The sequence below is a fragment of the Perognathus longimembris genome, chromosome 10 (assembly GCF_023159225.1).
Source record: "Perognathus longimembris pacificus isolate PPM17 chromosome 10, ASM2315922v1, whole genome shotgun sequence".
NCBI lineage: Eukaryota > Metazoa > Chordata > Mammalia > Rodentia > Heteromyidae > Perognathus > Perognathus longimembris.
This window is the reverse complement of record NC_063170.1, coordinates 60246906-60263479: the sequence shown is the minus strand read 5'-3', so window position 1 is coordinate 60263479 and position 16574 is coordinate 60246906. Positions and strand designations below refer to the sequence as shown.

General features: G+C 44.1%; 1 protein-coding gene across 1 annotated transcript in view; it reads right to left on the bottom strand.

The window, feature by feature from the left end:
- Positions 1–8347, bottom strand: part of Ppp4r2 (protein phosphatase 4 regulatory subunit 2) — a 42622-nt gene extending 34275 nt beyond the window's left edge. The window contains exons 1-2 of the mRNA XM_048356166.1: positions 8191–8347; positions 7126–7207 (exon numbers count right to left, since the gene is read on the bottom strand). Of these exons, the coding sequence (XP_048212123.1) occupies positions 7126–7207; positions 8191–8224 (116 nt within the window). The 5' untranslated portion in view covers positions 8225–8347. The remainder of the gene's footprint in view (positions 1–7125; positions 7208–8190) is intronic.
- Positions 8348–16574: the final 8227 nt, after the last annotated feature.

Sequence of the window (16574 nt, the reverse complement as noted above, 5' to 3'; positions counted from 1 at the left end):
AAAAAAATGTAAGACAAAAGACATTTAAAACAAAACTAGGTGCATGCATTTTAAACTCAAATACAGGCATCAACCCCATAAGATGTATGCTTCAAAATCACTCTATAAAAATTATTTCTATAGCCAGGCAGGAGTGGCTCATGCCTGTAACACAAGCTACTCAGGAGGCTGAGATCTAAGAATCACAGTTTGAAGCCAGCCTAGACAGAAAAGTCTGTGAGACTCTTATCATCCCCCAATGAACTACCAAAAAAGCCACAAGTGGACATGTGGCTTATGTGGTAGAGTATGAACCTTGAGCCAAATAAGCTCAGGGAGAGCACCCAGGTCTTGAGTTCAAGTCCCAAGACCAGCGTGTACACATATGCATGCATATGTGTGTACACACACACACACACGATCTACTGTAAGATTTTAGGCTTTGATGTCACTGGAAATGTTAAGGACCGGCCACTTATCTTTCTGACTCAATAAAAACCTCCTAATATAGTTTTTCTTTTATCTCATATTCACCCAACTGCTCAATAGTTGTCACAATCCCCTCCCCAACATATAGTAACATAAATTCACAACCCAAGCCACACTCCTTTACTAAGTATGACATTACCTCTCTAACACATATTAACTCAAAATCAGCAAACTAGCCAACTACTGGTAAAACTTTGGATTGAACATCAAACATCAGTTGGGCACTCAGGAGAATGAAAATCAGATAAAGATCACTAGTCAGAAAGCAAAGCTGGTGAATGAGACTGCTCAAGAAGAAATGTACTCATTATCTGACTCAAAGAACTCTGTACATCACCTTTAAAATAATGTTTTAAAAAGTTGGCATGCCTAGCTCCCAGCAAACTCATAACTCAGGGGCAGTCTACCGGTAAACCCATGTGACTTACAACAGAGGTAATGGGGGGGGGGGAACCTACACATTTCTTTTCATTCATACCTTAACTGCTACAATTACTGGAGTGTTTAGAAGTAACTAATATTTGCTGAAAGTCTACTGTACTTGCTCCACTATAACAGTGTATGAGAGAACCTTGGGTACACACATAACTCTTGTTAATTTACTCATTTTATTATTTAAAAAGCAACTCATCAGAGTACCAGTGGTTCACACCTGTAATCTTACATAATCAGGAGACTAAGATCTAAGGTTCAAAGTTTGAAGCCAGCCCAAGCAGGCAAATCTGTGAGATTCTTTGTCTCCAATTAAGCACCAAAAAGCCAGAAGTGAAGCTGTGGTCAAGTGGTAGAGTGCTAGCCTTGAGTACAAAGATTAGGGATGAGCCCTACATTCAAGCTCCAGGACTGTCAATAAACAAACGAATGGTTTCAAGTCTTATTGATCTCAAGATTAATGGGGAAAAATTAACAGTGATTGTTCCTGAGGACGAAATAAAACAAGAACTTTTCTTCTAGCTCTAGTATTTCATTAAAAAATAAATTCAGGCACCTGTGGCTCATACCTATAATCCTAGCTACTGGAGGCTGAGATCTGAGGATCATAATTCAAAGCCAGCCTGGCAGGAAAGTCTGCGTGACTGTATCTCAAATTAATCACTTAAAAATAGAAAACCAGAAGTAGAGCTGTGGCCTAAGTGGTACAACACTAGCCTTGAGCAAAAAAGCTGAGGGACAGGGCCTGGGCAGAGTTCATGCCCCAGGACCAGTACCAAAGAAGAAAATAACTGAAGAAACAAGGCATGGTAGCTCACACATATAATCGTAGCTATTGCCGTGACTGAGATCAGGAGGATCGTAGTTTAATGCCAGTCCAGGATAAATTTCATGAGACACTATCTCTATAGGAAAAGCTGTGCTCAGTAGTAACACACTTAACCCAGCTGCAGCAGAAAGCATCAAGAGGAGAACTGCAGTACAGACTGACCTGGGCAAAAAGTGAGACCCTACCTCAAAAGGACTAGAGACAGCTCCAACAGCAAAGGGTGTTCTTAGCAAGCAGAAAACCCTGAGTTCAATACCCCAGTACTACCATCACACACAAAAAAGGAAAAAATAAGAGACGACCTAACAAGAGGATTAAATTCTTAAACCAGTGTAGTAAGAATGTGTAAAATCACAAATGTGTAAAATCATGCATTTTAGAAATGATTTTCAAGTGCTTAAATACTATGTTAAGACAAAATTTCCTAAGAAACCCATAATAGGGTTCAAACCCCATGACCAACACCCCAAAAACCAACAGTCAGCTAGGAGTCTGTGGCTCACATTACTCATCTGTGGCTCACACTACCTAGCTTCTCAGGAGGCTAAGATCTGAGGATATAATTTGAAGCCAGCCTGAGCAGGTGACAATCTCATCTCCACTCAACCACCAAAAAACTAGAAGTGGAGCTTCAGCTCAAGTGGTAGTTTAAGCCTTGAGCAAAAAGCTCAGGGACAGCATCTAGGCCCTGGGATCAAACCCTAGGACACTCCCACCCAATCAAAACATATTTGTTCTACACATTTTTTTGCCAGGCCTCCAGATCTCAGCCTCCTGAGTAGCTAGGATTACAGATATGTTACCAACTCTCAGCCTCAATATTATTTTAAATGCCCTTTAAGGCCTAGCCTAGGAAAATAATTGTAAAAGAAAAAAAATTCTCCGGGTGATTTGTAAGATGAAAAAAAATTGACTTCCATCACATGCTTAAGATATTAAAGAATAGAAAAATATGAACTAAAGATTTTATTTTCAAGCAGGGCACAGTGGCAAACACCTATTCTAGTATTCTAGAGATTAGGCAGGAGGCCAAAGTGAGCTACAAAGCTGAGATTCTGTCTGGAAAAAAAAAAATCCCTGGACTCCTTTCTCAATCATCTACTATGGGCTATGTCTCAGTGGCAGAACACTTGCCTAGCTTCCATGAGACTCTGAGTTCCATCTTCTGTACCACAAAATTAAAAATAAAAAAATCTAGGAGCTTCAGATAAATTGACCAGACACTGGTGTTAAGTTCTTAATGATTATCAGATACAGCTAACATAAAAATAAAGTCTAAACGGCAATTCACAAGTTCTATCAGCTAGGCTCCAGTAGCTCACACCTATAATCCTACTCAGGAGGTTGAGATCTAAAGATCAAGGTTCAAAATCAGCCTGGGCAGGGAAACTCTTTTATCTCCAACTGTATTATTAAAAAAAAAAAAAAAAACAGAAATGGAGCTGTGGCTCAAGTGGTAGCACTCACTATCGTAAGCCAAAAAGCTGAGACAGTGTCCAAGCCCTGAGTTCAAACCCTTGGACTGACACACAAAAAAAGAGAAAAAGACGTTATTATAGGTATCATGGATGCTCAGATATAAACCCACTTTTTTCTCTTGCCAGTCTGGAGCCTGAACTCAGGGCCTGGGTGCTATGCCGAGCCTCTTGATAGTGCTCGACCATTGGAGCCACAGCACCACTTCTGGCTTTTCTGGGTAGTTTATTGAAGATAAGTCTCATGGACTTTCCTGCCCTGGCTGGCAGATCTCAGCGTCCTGAGTAGTTAGGACTGCAGGCGTGAGCCACCAGCACCTGGTTAAAACTACTCTTAAAGCTGATAATTGGGAACACTTAAGTTCAAAAAATTAAGATCTTTATTAACTCAGTGGCAGAAAGACTTCCTAATGTGCGCTATTAGATACAGCCAGAACTATGTAATTCTTACCTTTACAATCTACCCACCCCAAAACAAAGAAATTTGAGTAGCTTTTCTTCAAATTTTCATTCTTCTATAAGAATCTTTACACACTAGGAAAACCTCATTTTAGCTATAAATGTAAGACAGAAAGCTGCAAATTTCAGCCTCAAAAGATAATGTTTATGAACTAGGTGCTGACTGCTTATACCTGTAATTCTAGTGGAGGCTAAGACCCAGAGGATCTTGGTTCAAAAACCAGCCTGGGCAGAAAAGTCCTCAAGACCCCATCTGCAATTAGCCAGCTGGACTGGAGGCATGATTCAAGTGGCAGAGTGCTAGTCATGAGTTTAACTCTAGCAAGAGAGTTCAAGCACTAGGAATAACAATAATAATAATTACTAAGAAATGAGCATAGTGAAGATACAAAGAAAGCAGGCCTCTGATGTAGCTCAATGACTAAAATATGCTTGCCTAGCACACTTAAGGCCCTGGGTTCAACCCTCAGCACCACAAAAAATAAAGTAAAATAAACCAAACCACTATTTGGGCAGCAAGTATAACTCAGAGGCTGCCAGCCTCACACAGGCCCAAGTTCTATTCCAAGCAACACACACGGAAAACTTTTAGCTAAGTGCTGGTGGCTCACACCTGTAATAATCCTAGCTACTCAGGATGAGATCTGAGGCTCACAATTCAAAGCTTGCCTGGGCAAATTAGAGATAAAATCTTATTTTCAATTAACCAGCAAAAGAAAAAACAAACCAGAGTGGAGGTATACTTCAAATGGTAAGAGTAATTTTAAGTGAAAAAGGGTATGGTACAAGGCAGAGTTCAAGCCCCAATATCAGCACACACAAGGGAGGAAGGGCGCCTAGCTAGATTTTTTTTTCCTTAAAAAGAAGCTAAATTTAAGTGTATATACATAAACATTGGCTGCTTAAATGACAAAACAAAAAATCTTATCAAAACTCCATCAAAGAATACAAAAACACAAATTACTACAATAAAAAAAACACCTAAATATACAACCACTTAATGTAGTGTGGGCATGGAGAGTGTCAGAGGACACAGTACCTGAAAAATTCAGATTAATTTCCCCAACTATTTGGTGATCCATTAAGACAGGATCTTTTTTTTTTTGGCCAGTCCTGGGCCTTGGACTCAGGGGCTGAGCACTGTCCCTGGCTTCCTTTTGCTCAAGGCTAGCACTCTGCCACTTGAGCCACAGCGCCACTTCTGGCCATTTTCTGTATATGTGGTGCTGGGGAATCAAACCCAGGGCTTCATGTATACGAGGCCTAGTGGCCACATATACAGAAAATGGCCAGAAGTGGCGCTGTGGCTCAAGTGGCAGAGTGCTAGCCTTGAGCAAAAGGAAGACAGGGACAGTGCTCAGCCCCTGAGTCCAAGGCCCAGGACTGGTAAAAAAAAACTTTCAACTACTAGTAACTTTATAAGCAAAGGTATTTTATCAAAAAGAGAAGGCAGTTTGACAGATCTGATAAACTAAGAATTATTTAAGTTATTCATCTCCAGTTTGAGATAATCCTATGGATCAAAAGCTTTCTAAATAAGTGCTTTTTCCTCTGGTATTACACATAAGTTACTGGAGCAACCAACAATAGGTGGCGATCCAAACATTTTAATTCTAGGGCTTATTTTTGAAAGATGGCACCTGGACATTTTAGGATTATCGACATAAATACAAATCAGTGGCTTTGCACCAAAAAAATTATTTTTTGCCTTAATGGGTATCAACCCCAGGATCTTAAGGGCTCTATCACTTGAGTTATGCCCTCAGTACTTTTTTTTGCCAGTCCTGTGGCTTCAACTCAGGGCCTGAGCATTGTCCCTCGCTTCCTTTTGCTCAAGATTAACACTCTACCACTTGAGCCACAGTGCCACTTTCTGCTTTTTCTGTCTAGGTGGTGCTAGGTAATGGAACCAGGGCTTCGTGCATACTAGGCAAGCACTCTACCGCAAAGCCACATTCCCAGCCCTGTTTTTGTTTTTTTTAAACAGAGTTCCATAGATACCTTTGCCGGAGCTAGCCTCAAACAAACTGTAGATTCCACAGCCTTTGCCTTCCAAGTAGCTGGAAGCCATGAAGCCCTGGGTTCGATTCCCCAGCACCACATATACAGAAAATGGCCAGAAGTGGCGCTGTGACTCAAGTGGCAGAGTGCCAGCCTTGAGCAAAAAGAAGCCAGGGACAGTGCTCAGGCCCTGAGTCCAAGGCCCAGGACTGGCAAAAAAATAAAAAACTGTAATTGAGGGTTGGGAATATGGCCTAGTGGCAAGAATGTTTGCCTCGTATACATGAAGCCCTGGGTTCAATTCCTCAGCACCACATGTATAGAAAACGGCCAGAAGTGGCACTGTAGCTCAAGTGGCAGAGTGCTAACCTTGAGCCAAAAGAAGCCAGGGACAGTGCTCAGGCCCTGAGTTCAAGGCCCTGACTGGCCAAAAAAAAAAAAAAATTGTAATTGAGTTTAAAATGATATTTTCACTAAAGGGTTCCATCTTAAAATATAAAAAATAGAAATATTAAACACATCAGTCATTTTGACTGGGATATTTAAACGGATCACTGAGAAAGTTCAGCTAGTTAAATACTGCATTACGGCACTAAAAAGGCTAGACAATAACCCAAAGCAAATCTTGTGAGAAATCAACACTTGTTAATAAAGACAGACATTAGACATCACTTGCTGAAGGTTATACTCAAACTAAGTAGGAAGCCAATGTAACCCTGAATCCAAACTTTTCCCTTCCTATTTATTACCTCAAATCTGCCCAAAGACTACATACAATCCAAGTAAGACTGGAGCAATTGTACTATTCTCCATAGATTAATTTAGCCGAAGTACAAAAGTACAAACTACAGAATAAACCAGAATTTTCTTTTTCAAAATAAAGTAACTTTTTAAGTTTCAGATAAGGAACATTTGAAAACAAACCTACTAAAATGTTGAGCATATGTAACAAGTTAACCTAAAAAAGTTTACAGGACAAACTGTGCCATCTGGAATTTGTCAGATGACTGACTCCTCAAAACAACAACAAAAAAAAGAAGTCACATTTCAAACATCTACGTATATAAAGATGAAATCAGAGGTTGGACACAAGGCAGTATGAGAAAAACCAGCATCAGAAGTTCCTGAAACAAAAACAAGCCACGAAATTCTGAAAACAGGATCATTTGCAATGTCCAAAATGGGTCATAATGAAATAAGCTTTCTTCTTTTGGCTAGTAAAAGTCCTTTAAGTGAATCAAAGCAGAGATAGATACATAGAAAACTTTAAGGTAATTTCTTTTAATTCAAGTGCGGAGCATAAAGAATTATATGCCTATTAAATTCTTTAAATGATCATATCTTCTCTATTTGGACAGATGCATTATTTGATTCTTCTAAAATACACTTTTTTCCTCCCTGGGTAACAATTCTGAATGACAGGTGGAAGATCTGTAACATCAAATGCAGTTTTCAACTTACATGGTTTCCCCAGTCTTGGCTACATGACAAAGAAACTGATCCAGGACGGGACAAACTTCCTTTTTCCCCCTCTTCTCAAAATCTAGATAAAAAGGAATATGTTATCAGTGTTTCTCAAAGACCTTCTAAAAACAAACTCTACTTCCCAGTCCTTCCCCCATACAAACAGGCAATTTTAAAAACCAGCCCCTCAGCCAAAGACCCACAACGACACCCCAACCCCCATCTACGTCTTCCTCACAAACAGGAACCCTCCCAAAGGGAGAACCCAACTACCAAAACCCTCCTTTCACGCAGTGGTTCTCAAAGTATGGCCCGGGGGAACACCAACTTCAGACCGGCTCTAGTTAAAACACAACGCGCCCCCCCCCGCCCCCCAGATCCCCATCTCCCACAAACCGCTTATCTAGGTGAATTCCCCAAATCCGCCTTTTTCCCGTAAGAAACACCAGCTACCTCACGCTGCCACCTCCCCCCACCGGAAGATTCGAGATGTCAAAAAAGGAAAGGGCTTAAAAAAAAAAAATGATAAAAAGCTGAGACCGCGCTGGTCCCAAGTTTGGGAACCGGTGTTCAGCCTGTTGCTCGGAGGCGACCCTCTCGGAGTCGGGGGCGGCGCGCCGGGGGAAGGTGTCAGGACCCTGGGAAAGGCCTTCCGCGACAACTTCAAAGTTGCTCCGCCAGCCCGGCGTCTCCCACTAGCACTTTCTTTCCCCGGTACCCCGCCGCCCGGCGCGTGGGGGGCTCCGGGGGGTGCCGGGTGGAGCCGGGTCCCCTCCCCCACCCCCTCGGGGACGGGGCCGGACCGGGCCCCGCGCCGGCCGCCCGGCTCCCCTCCCCCGCCAGACGCCGCCGGCCCACACAAAGCCCGGGGCCGGCGGGGGGGGGGGGGGGAGCGGCGGCAGGGCTCTCGCCCCCGGGGACGCGGAGGAGGGGGGGGATGGGCGGGGAGCGCGCCCCGCGGGGGCCCGGGCCTGACGAGCCGCTCGGCCCGGAGGTCCGGGGAGACGCGGCCGGAGGGGGGCGGGGGGGCGAGGCGCGGAGAGTGGGGCCCGGCTTCCCCACCTTTCAGCGCCTCCTGCAGCCTCTCGACGTCCATGGCGTCCCGGAGTCCCCTCGCAGCCTCCGCCTCCCTCCGCGGGCCTCCTGAGGACCGGAGCGCCTCCCCCCACCCCCCCGACGCCCTCCCCCCTCCCTCGCACACACTCCGGCACGCAGGCGACCGGGGGGGGCACCGAAGGGAGCCGGGGGAAGCGAGCGAGAGAGCGAGACCGAGAGAGCGAGCACCTCCCCGAGCGGCTACCACTAGCCCACCAACATGGCGCCCGGCACGTCACCGCGCGCACGCTCTCCGCCGGCGTCCTCGTGCCCGCCGCACGCGGGAGCGCGAGCGCGGGGCCGGCCGAGTGCGCGTGCGCGTGCGCGGCAGGGGGTCAGGGGGGCGGGCCGCGCGTGAGGCCAGGCCCCGCCCCTCCCGCTGCCGCGCCGCGTGGGTCCCGCCCCGCCCCCGGTTCGCCCCGCCCACCCCCGCCCCGCCCCACCCTCCCTTCGCGAAAGCCCTCCACCAGCCGGCGGCCCCGGGGACGCTTCCGGACGCTGCGACCCGGCAGCGGCCTCCCGCGTCACCTGCGTCACCTGCGGCGCTGAACCCCGCCGCTCGGAGCCTCGTTTGGCCCCGAGGCCGCTGGTACCCAGCCCCGTAAACAGACGCGCGCCCGTCACGTGACCGTGCGCCTTTAAAGAGCGCTGACCGCCGGGCGCTCCCGCCCCGTTCCGCTCCCGGGACACGCGCGCCGCGCTGCGGGGCCGGCCGCAAGCTGCGGACTCGGCCCGGCTTCCCCCCGCCTACCTCCACGACGTTCTCCCTCCCCGAGTGACCTTGCGCGCCTTACCGACACTGGAAGCCTCGCTTTTCACGTCGATCAAACGGGGTTCCGAGAAACCAGCCGGGACCCGGGAAGCCAGGCCGGCGACTCACGCCTGGCCATCCCAGCTACTCGGGAGGCCGAGAGCTTGAGGATCGCGGTTCGAAGCCAGCCTGGGACAGGAAAGTCTGCGGGACTCTCCATCTCCAGTTAACCCACCCACGAGCCCGAAATGGAGCCGTTGTTCAAGTTGTAGAGTACCAGCCAGGACCGAGAAAAGATTAGGAACAGCGCCCCGTCCTTGACCTGATTGGGTTTAAGCTGGCCAGGCATGCATACATACATACATACATACATACATACATACATACATACATACATACATACATACATAGATAGATAGATAGATAGATAGATAGATAGATAGATAGATAGATCTACCTTTTATCTAGGTGGTGGATGTAGGCAAAAAGGGAGGGGGGGGTGAAACACCACATCCAAATGACTTACAGCAAATGTTGCCATCTGAGAAACAGGTCTCCATGCCTTCAGGCTCTCGGTCAGTGTTCGGAGCACCCAGTGCGGATTCCCTTGAGGGGACAGGTAACGAAGTGACATCATCAACCCTGGGCCACACTGGCTGTGGCCGGACCCCTGTGATCTAAAGCAGCCTACTGCCTCCAGGGCAAAGCTTAGCCTGGCCTTCTCACTGCCACCCTAACTGCTGGATTCAAATCTAACTTGAAGTTCAGTAAAATATCAAATTCAGTCCCTGAGTTTCTAAAAAAAAATATATATATATATATACTTCCTCAATCACTCTCCCCCTCCCCCCCCCCCAGTCAAGGGGTCCACAACCACACGTGGCTGTTAGCTTCTGTGTGTACAGCTTGGTTAAAGAAAAATCCACTTTGACAATAAATAATAATTTTTAAATCGCCCCCCCCCAAAAAATAAAAACAATTTCCTGATTAAAAAATAAATAAATCCAGGCTGGGCACCTGCGGCTCAAGTCTGTCATCCTAGCTACTCCGGAGGCTGAGATCTGAGGGTTGTGGTTTGAAACCAGCTAGGGCAGAAAAAGTCCCTGAGACTCTTCTCTCCAATTAATCACCAGAACCCTGGAAGTGGCATTGTGGCTTAGTAGTAGAGCAGAACACTTTCCTTGGGCAAAAGAATTCAGGGATACGGCTCAGGCCCTGAGTACAAGCCCCACAACAACCACCACAAAATATAAGAAAAATCCGTTATTGCAGAAAGTTCCATTGGATTTTCTACCAGAGAACAAACGTTAATGTGCTTCACTTTGCTTTGTCCCTTGTATCACCCACAGCTTTGGTCATGGTTCATTTTCTATGGCTCTGCAGCTTTCATGGTGTTGGGGATGGAACCCAGGGCCTTGCCCTGGTCTCTCATTTAAAAGTCTGTGCACATAGGGTTTTTCTGTTTGAAAAGTCCTTTTCTCCCTTCACTAGACTACCTTCCTATCATAATTTTATGTCTACGCTTAAATACCACTTCTGGGATGATTTCCTGGATGCCTTTAGGCTGTTAAACTCCTGTGCACTTTGTCTTCCGTTGCTTTTCCAGTTTAGAAGTTGAAATTGCAAAGGGAGGAGAGACACAGATCAAGGCTGAAGATTTTCTCTGATTCATTTCTCCCGTTTTCCTGGGAATTCTGCATGGCTAGAAACTCCTTCCATGCCTTGCATTCCCCACAATAGCTCCTAAGGAGATTCTGGTTCCCCAGCTTTTGTGTCTCTGTGTAGTGTCCCCACTCTGAATCAGAAGATTTCTAATAAATATGGTGGAGGGAATGGCAGATGGCCTCTGAGGTCATAAAAGACCCAAGAATGTCTTCTTTGGACTGGTAAATTGCTCACTGGGGGATTAATGGGCAAAGCCAGAAGAACATCGAACAACCTATAGAGGCCCACATAGAGAAGAGAAGAACTTCAGCCTTCAAAGTGGATTCTCCACCTCAGGAGTTCCTTCACACAGTTGCAGCCCCACTGACATTGGGAGCACCCATCTTAAGAGAGTGCCTCTTGAAGCATGGCCCATTTAAGCCACTTCCCAATTTCTGATCAATCCAAGGAAACTGTGAAAGATAACAACTGATTATGATTACCCTTAACCTCTACATTTCAGGAACATTTCTACACAGCAATAGAAAACCTATACAATAAGTTAAATGTTAACCCAAATACTAAATTCTTTCCATTTGACATTCTTCCAAGAACTTTACTTAAAAATATATAATTTAAGCCCAGCATAGTCATGCACAACTGTAATCCCAGCACTCAGGAGAAAGAGGTTGGAAGATCATGAGTTTGAGACCTGCAGACAGAGCAAGATCCTATACCAAATAGTAGAAGTAAATTTAAAAAAAAAAAACACATCTAATTTAATTCTCACAAAAATCCTGTAAGATCAGCAATGTTATCCCATGTAACAGAAAAGGATATATGAACCAATTTGTCCAAAGTAATGCAATACATTGCCAAAGGTCTGTTTAGGGCCTTTGAGTCAAAACACAGACCGATTTCTGAGCCTCCAAACATGAACTTGTCCTTATAAAGTTTGCAAAATACCAAAAGAGATGAGACATTAAGTAAAGAAAGACGTTGATGGTAAAAGACAGATGTGTGAATTAGGTGTTCAGAAACCTTAGAAATCTCTTCTAGAGCAGGACAGAAATTGCTTCTTAGAGAGTACTCACTGAAAGACTGGAAAAAGATTTGCACCAAGAGAAGAGAAGAGGGCTGGGTATGATGTCTATAATCCCAGGGACTTGGGAGACAGAGAGAGGAGGATTACAGTTCAAAGCCAGTTGGAGCAAAAACTTGCTGAGAACCTGTCTTATAAAACAAGCCAAAGCCAGGTGCCAGTGGCTCACATCTGTAATCCTAACTGCTCTGGAGACAGAGATATGAAGATCTCAATTCTCAAAGCCAGCCTGGGCAGGACTCTGATCTCCAATTAACTATCAAAACAAACAAACAAAAAGCTGGAAGTAGAACTGTGGCTCAAGTGGTAGGCAGTTAGCCTTGAGCACAAACCTCGGGGTTAGCACCCACACCCTGAGTTCAAGCCTCATGACAAGCACCCCCCCAAAAAAGAATGTTGATTTAAATTTTTAAAGGGGGGGAGGGAGGAGCTGGGAATGTGGGTTAGTGGTAGAGTGTTTGCCTTGCATGTATGAAGCCTTGGGTTCAATTTCTTAGTACCACATAAGCAGGAAAAAAAAAAAAGCCAGAAGTGGATCTGTGGCTCAAGTGATAGGAGTGTTAGCCTTGAGCAAAAGAAGCTCAGGGACAGGGTCCAGGCCCTAAGCTCAAGCTCCAGGACTGGCAAAAAAGGGGCGGGGTGGGGGGGGAAGCCAGAAATGGTGTACATAGCTGTAATTCCAGCTACTTTGGAGACAGAGGTAGGAGGATAATGGGCCAAGAATTACTTATGTGAAAGTGTAAAACTCTATATGAAAAATAAACTAAAGTGGAAGAAAAGACCAGGGCCTGGCTTAAATGGCGAGTGAAAGGACCTAAGTTCAATCCCAGGTGCCACAGATAATTTGATGATGAAAGAGGAGGAGGGAGAGGAGGAGGGGGAGGGGGAGGGGGGAGGAGGAGGAGGAGGAGGAGGAGGAGGAGGAGGAGGAGGAGGAGAAGGAGGAGGAGGAGGAGGAAGAGGAGGAGATGACCTATGACAAAATTCTCTAAATGGAGGGAGATAATACTAACAAGATAAATCTTTTGTGAGGGGCTCCTCAGTGCTGGGGAGAACAGAGTGAATGATCTCTTTCCATGAAGAAATCAGGCTCTAATGGAGGAGCTAGACAATACACAATTATGAACACACAAGGAAGACTGGCAACGGAAGCCCAGTGCCGTGGGTGTAACAAGAGGAAAAGGCCTGAACTTAAACAAGACAGAGTAGGTGGTAGGAGATGGAGGAGCAGAAAGAGTCAGGACTACGTCAGAGAACATGGAGGAGGATCTTTTTATAACCAGAGGAGAATTGCTGGAGTTTGGCTGCCCTTTTGAGATGGATCTGTGTGTGGGATGAGACAAGGAGAGGAGACTCAGGAAACATCTAGAAAAGTCAACGGAACAAGGAATAGTCTAGGGTAAAATTCCACCATGTATCTGCTCAGCAGAGGAAGGAATCTATGGGATGAGGAGACAACCAACAAAATAGAAAAATAGGTTTGCAAACTCTTCTGACAAAGGCTCAACAGCTAGAACATATGAGGAGCTCAAAACAAATTCAGCAACAACAAATAAAAATCAGTTAATACATGAATAAACCTAGATGAATATTTCTTTTTTTTTAATTAAATTTTATTGACAAGGTGATGTGCAGAGAGGGTACAGTTACATAATAAGGTAGTGAGTACATTTCTTGTCATATTTGTTATACCCTCCTAGATGAACATTTCTTAAAAGAAGACATACAAATGCTCAATCTCATGAATGATCAGGAAAAGGTAAATGAAACCACAGTAAAAGATCGCTTAGGAAGAATAGCTATTATAGAAAAGACTGAGGACACAAGTGCTGGCGAGAAGGTGCAGAAAAGGGAATACTTACACACTAATGGTGGAAAAACAAATCCGTGCAGCCATGGAAAACAGTATGGAAAACAGTATGAAGGCTTCTCAAAAAAGAAAAAATAAAACACCTGCTTCCAGGTGCCAGTGGCTCACAATTGTAAATCTCAGCAGGAGGCTGAGATATGAGGATCACAGTTCAAAGCCAGCCTGGGCAGAAAAGTCCATGAAACATTTATCTCCAATTAACTACCAAAAAGCCAGAAGTGGAGGTTTGGCTCAAGTGACAGAGTGCTAGCCTGGGGAGAAAAAGCTAAGCAAGAGCACAAGGTACTGAGTTCAAACCTCAGTACTGGCTTAAATAATAAATAAATATTAAAAATAAATAATTAAAGTTAAACAAATAAATAAAACTACCATCTGATCTACCAGTCCCACAACTAAGTGTATACATGAAGGAAATGTCAATATGTAGAAGAGGGCCTGTGCCCCAATGCTTACAGTAGCACTATTCACAACAACCCAGAAATGGAAACAGCCTGAGTCCATTAATGAATAGAAGGAAAAGGCTAGATGGCTTATTTATATACAATAGAATGCTATGCATACTATTTCATAAAAAAGAATGAAATCTGGTCATATGTGATAATACAAGTGAGAATGTGGTGACTCTGATGTTAAGTAAAATAAACCAGGGATAGGAAGACATCTCATTCCTTTGTAGAATCTAAATCTCAGATGTTGAGAGTGGATGACAGTTTGCAGAGCCTGGCAGAAGGGGAGGAGGTGGAGCAATGGTGCCAAGTCATAGTTAAATAGGAGCAAGAAGCTGTAGTGAGCTATTGCCCAACGGGATGACTAGAAGCAATGTGACGGTGTGCTATATAATTCAGAATGCTAGAAGAAAAGAGTTAAAGGTTTTCATCATAAAGAAATGATAAATGCTTGGGGAGATAGATGTGATCAGCCTGATATAAACATTATACAGTGGATACATGTGTTTCAACATCATCTAGTATATTTTTGTGCATCCGTTAAAAATAAATTTTAAAAATTTAAAGAATATCCTTATATAAAGCCCTGGAGGTCCTTTGACTCGTGACCTTCTATTGGTGCCTTTAAGTCTTTATTATATAACATTGTTCATCGCCCATTTTCCTACCTCAGCTTCATGTGGAGGTATTGTGTGTGTGTGTGTGTGTGTGTGTGTGTGTGTGTGTACATATATTTGACTCAAGCAATATCCTATAGGAAAAGCTCCAGTCCAGAATCTGTGTCACTGAGTCACTGGGTCTCTTCAGTCCTTCAGGATGAGTGACTTCTTACTCTTTCCTTGACTTCCACTGTCGCAGGCCTATTGAGGATGATCATCAAGGCTGCTCAAGGTTGGTGCTCTGCCACTTGAGCCATACCTTTTTGTCTGGATTTTTGCTGGTTAATTGGAGGTAAAAAAAAACTTGTGACTTTCCTGCCCATGCTGGCTTTGAATCTCAATCCTCCCAACTCAGTAGCTAGGATGATAGGCATGGTGCTATAATTATTTTTTATAATTATTTTATAATTATTATTTTTAACTTTATAGAAACATCCTCTCAATCAAACATCCCTTTTCAGTTTTTTACCAGTCTTCTATAGCACCACATATTTGCAAATGACCACAGAATAAGAAAGGAGCACTACAAACAACCTTCAAGTAGTAAACATTTGACATATCGAAGCTACTATCATGTGTCATTTTTCCTCTAACTCTAGGTGCTTGCAATAATTTCTAATTAACAAAAACTTAAATGATTTTAACTAAGTTCCTAACAGGATATTTGCATTTGCCTTGTCACTTGACCAAAAAATAGCAATCCTGGAAAAAAGAAAAGAAAAGAATGTCATGGTTTTGCAAAATGCTAACTACTCAGTAAGCAGACAGGAACAAGGTACTCCCCAGAGGTTCTTTTCTTTTCTTTTTTGTGGTCAGTTGTGGTGCTTGAACGCAGGGCCTTGACCAAAAAGAGCTTAGAGACAGCACTCAGGCGTGATAGGCGTGAGTCACCTGGCACCCAGCCAGAGTTTCTTTAAAGTCATATATTTTATAGGAAGGAGTATAGGAGATAGTTTACATTCCTGAACCTAACCATCCCTTCTGACAAAGTGTAATGACTGTGGGATGAGGGTCTGGTAAACTACTCTTTGCCGGCAGCAGAAGTTTATGACAATGCCCTTCCAATCATCCATTTATATTAGATTACTGAATTATTTTGGGTGATGACTTTATTCAGCCGATGATCATTTCCCATTAAAGGGAAAAGATATATTATAGTTGCTATAAAACGAACACCAGGAGAACAATTTCTTTGATGTTTTGACCCAGGTTGGCAATAACATTTTTTCCTCTGGACACGGAGACAAAGCATTTCTCCAGAGGTGCAATGACTCTATTGAAATGACATGGAAATTTTATTGCTGGAATTCTAAAAGGATGTGTGGTTTTTCAATAAAATATTCATTCAAAATTTTAAAAAAAACAGCATTGTTAAAATGATACATTTTCCTTGGCATCATTTGAGCCTGGGAGTTCAGGGCTCTGCTCGGACTTTTCACTTGCACAAGCTAATTAGGCTGTCTTTCCCCACTGAACTAATCGAGTTGTGTGCTGTCACTTACAGATTAAGGAGTCATTCATTCATTCATGCTGGTACTAGGGCTTGAATTCAGGGCCTTGCACTCTCATTTGGCTTTTACACTCGAGGCTAGTGCTTTACCACGTCACCCATGTTTCTGCTTCCATCTTTGTGATGGTTCATTGGAGATAAGAGTCTCTTGAGTTTGTCTGCCCAGGTTGGCTTCAAACCAGGATCCTCAGAGCTCAGCCTTCTATGTATCTAGGATTACAGGTGTGAGGCACCAGGTGCCTAGTGGGTATTTATGAAATGAGTAATATGTTACTCATTGAGGCATAGGGACAAGATCAACAAGGACAGAACTCTTCATGAGCTGTGTGTCTACATGAAGGAGGGTAACAAACTAATGGTTGTACACAA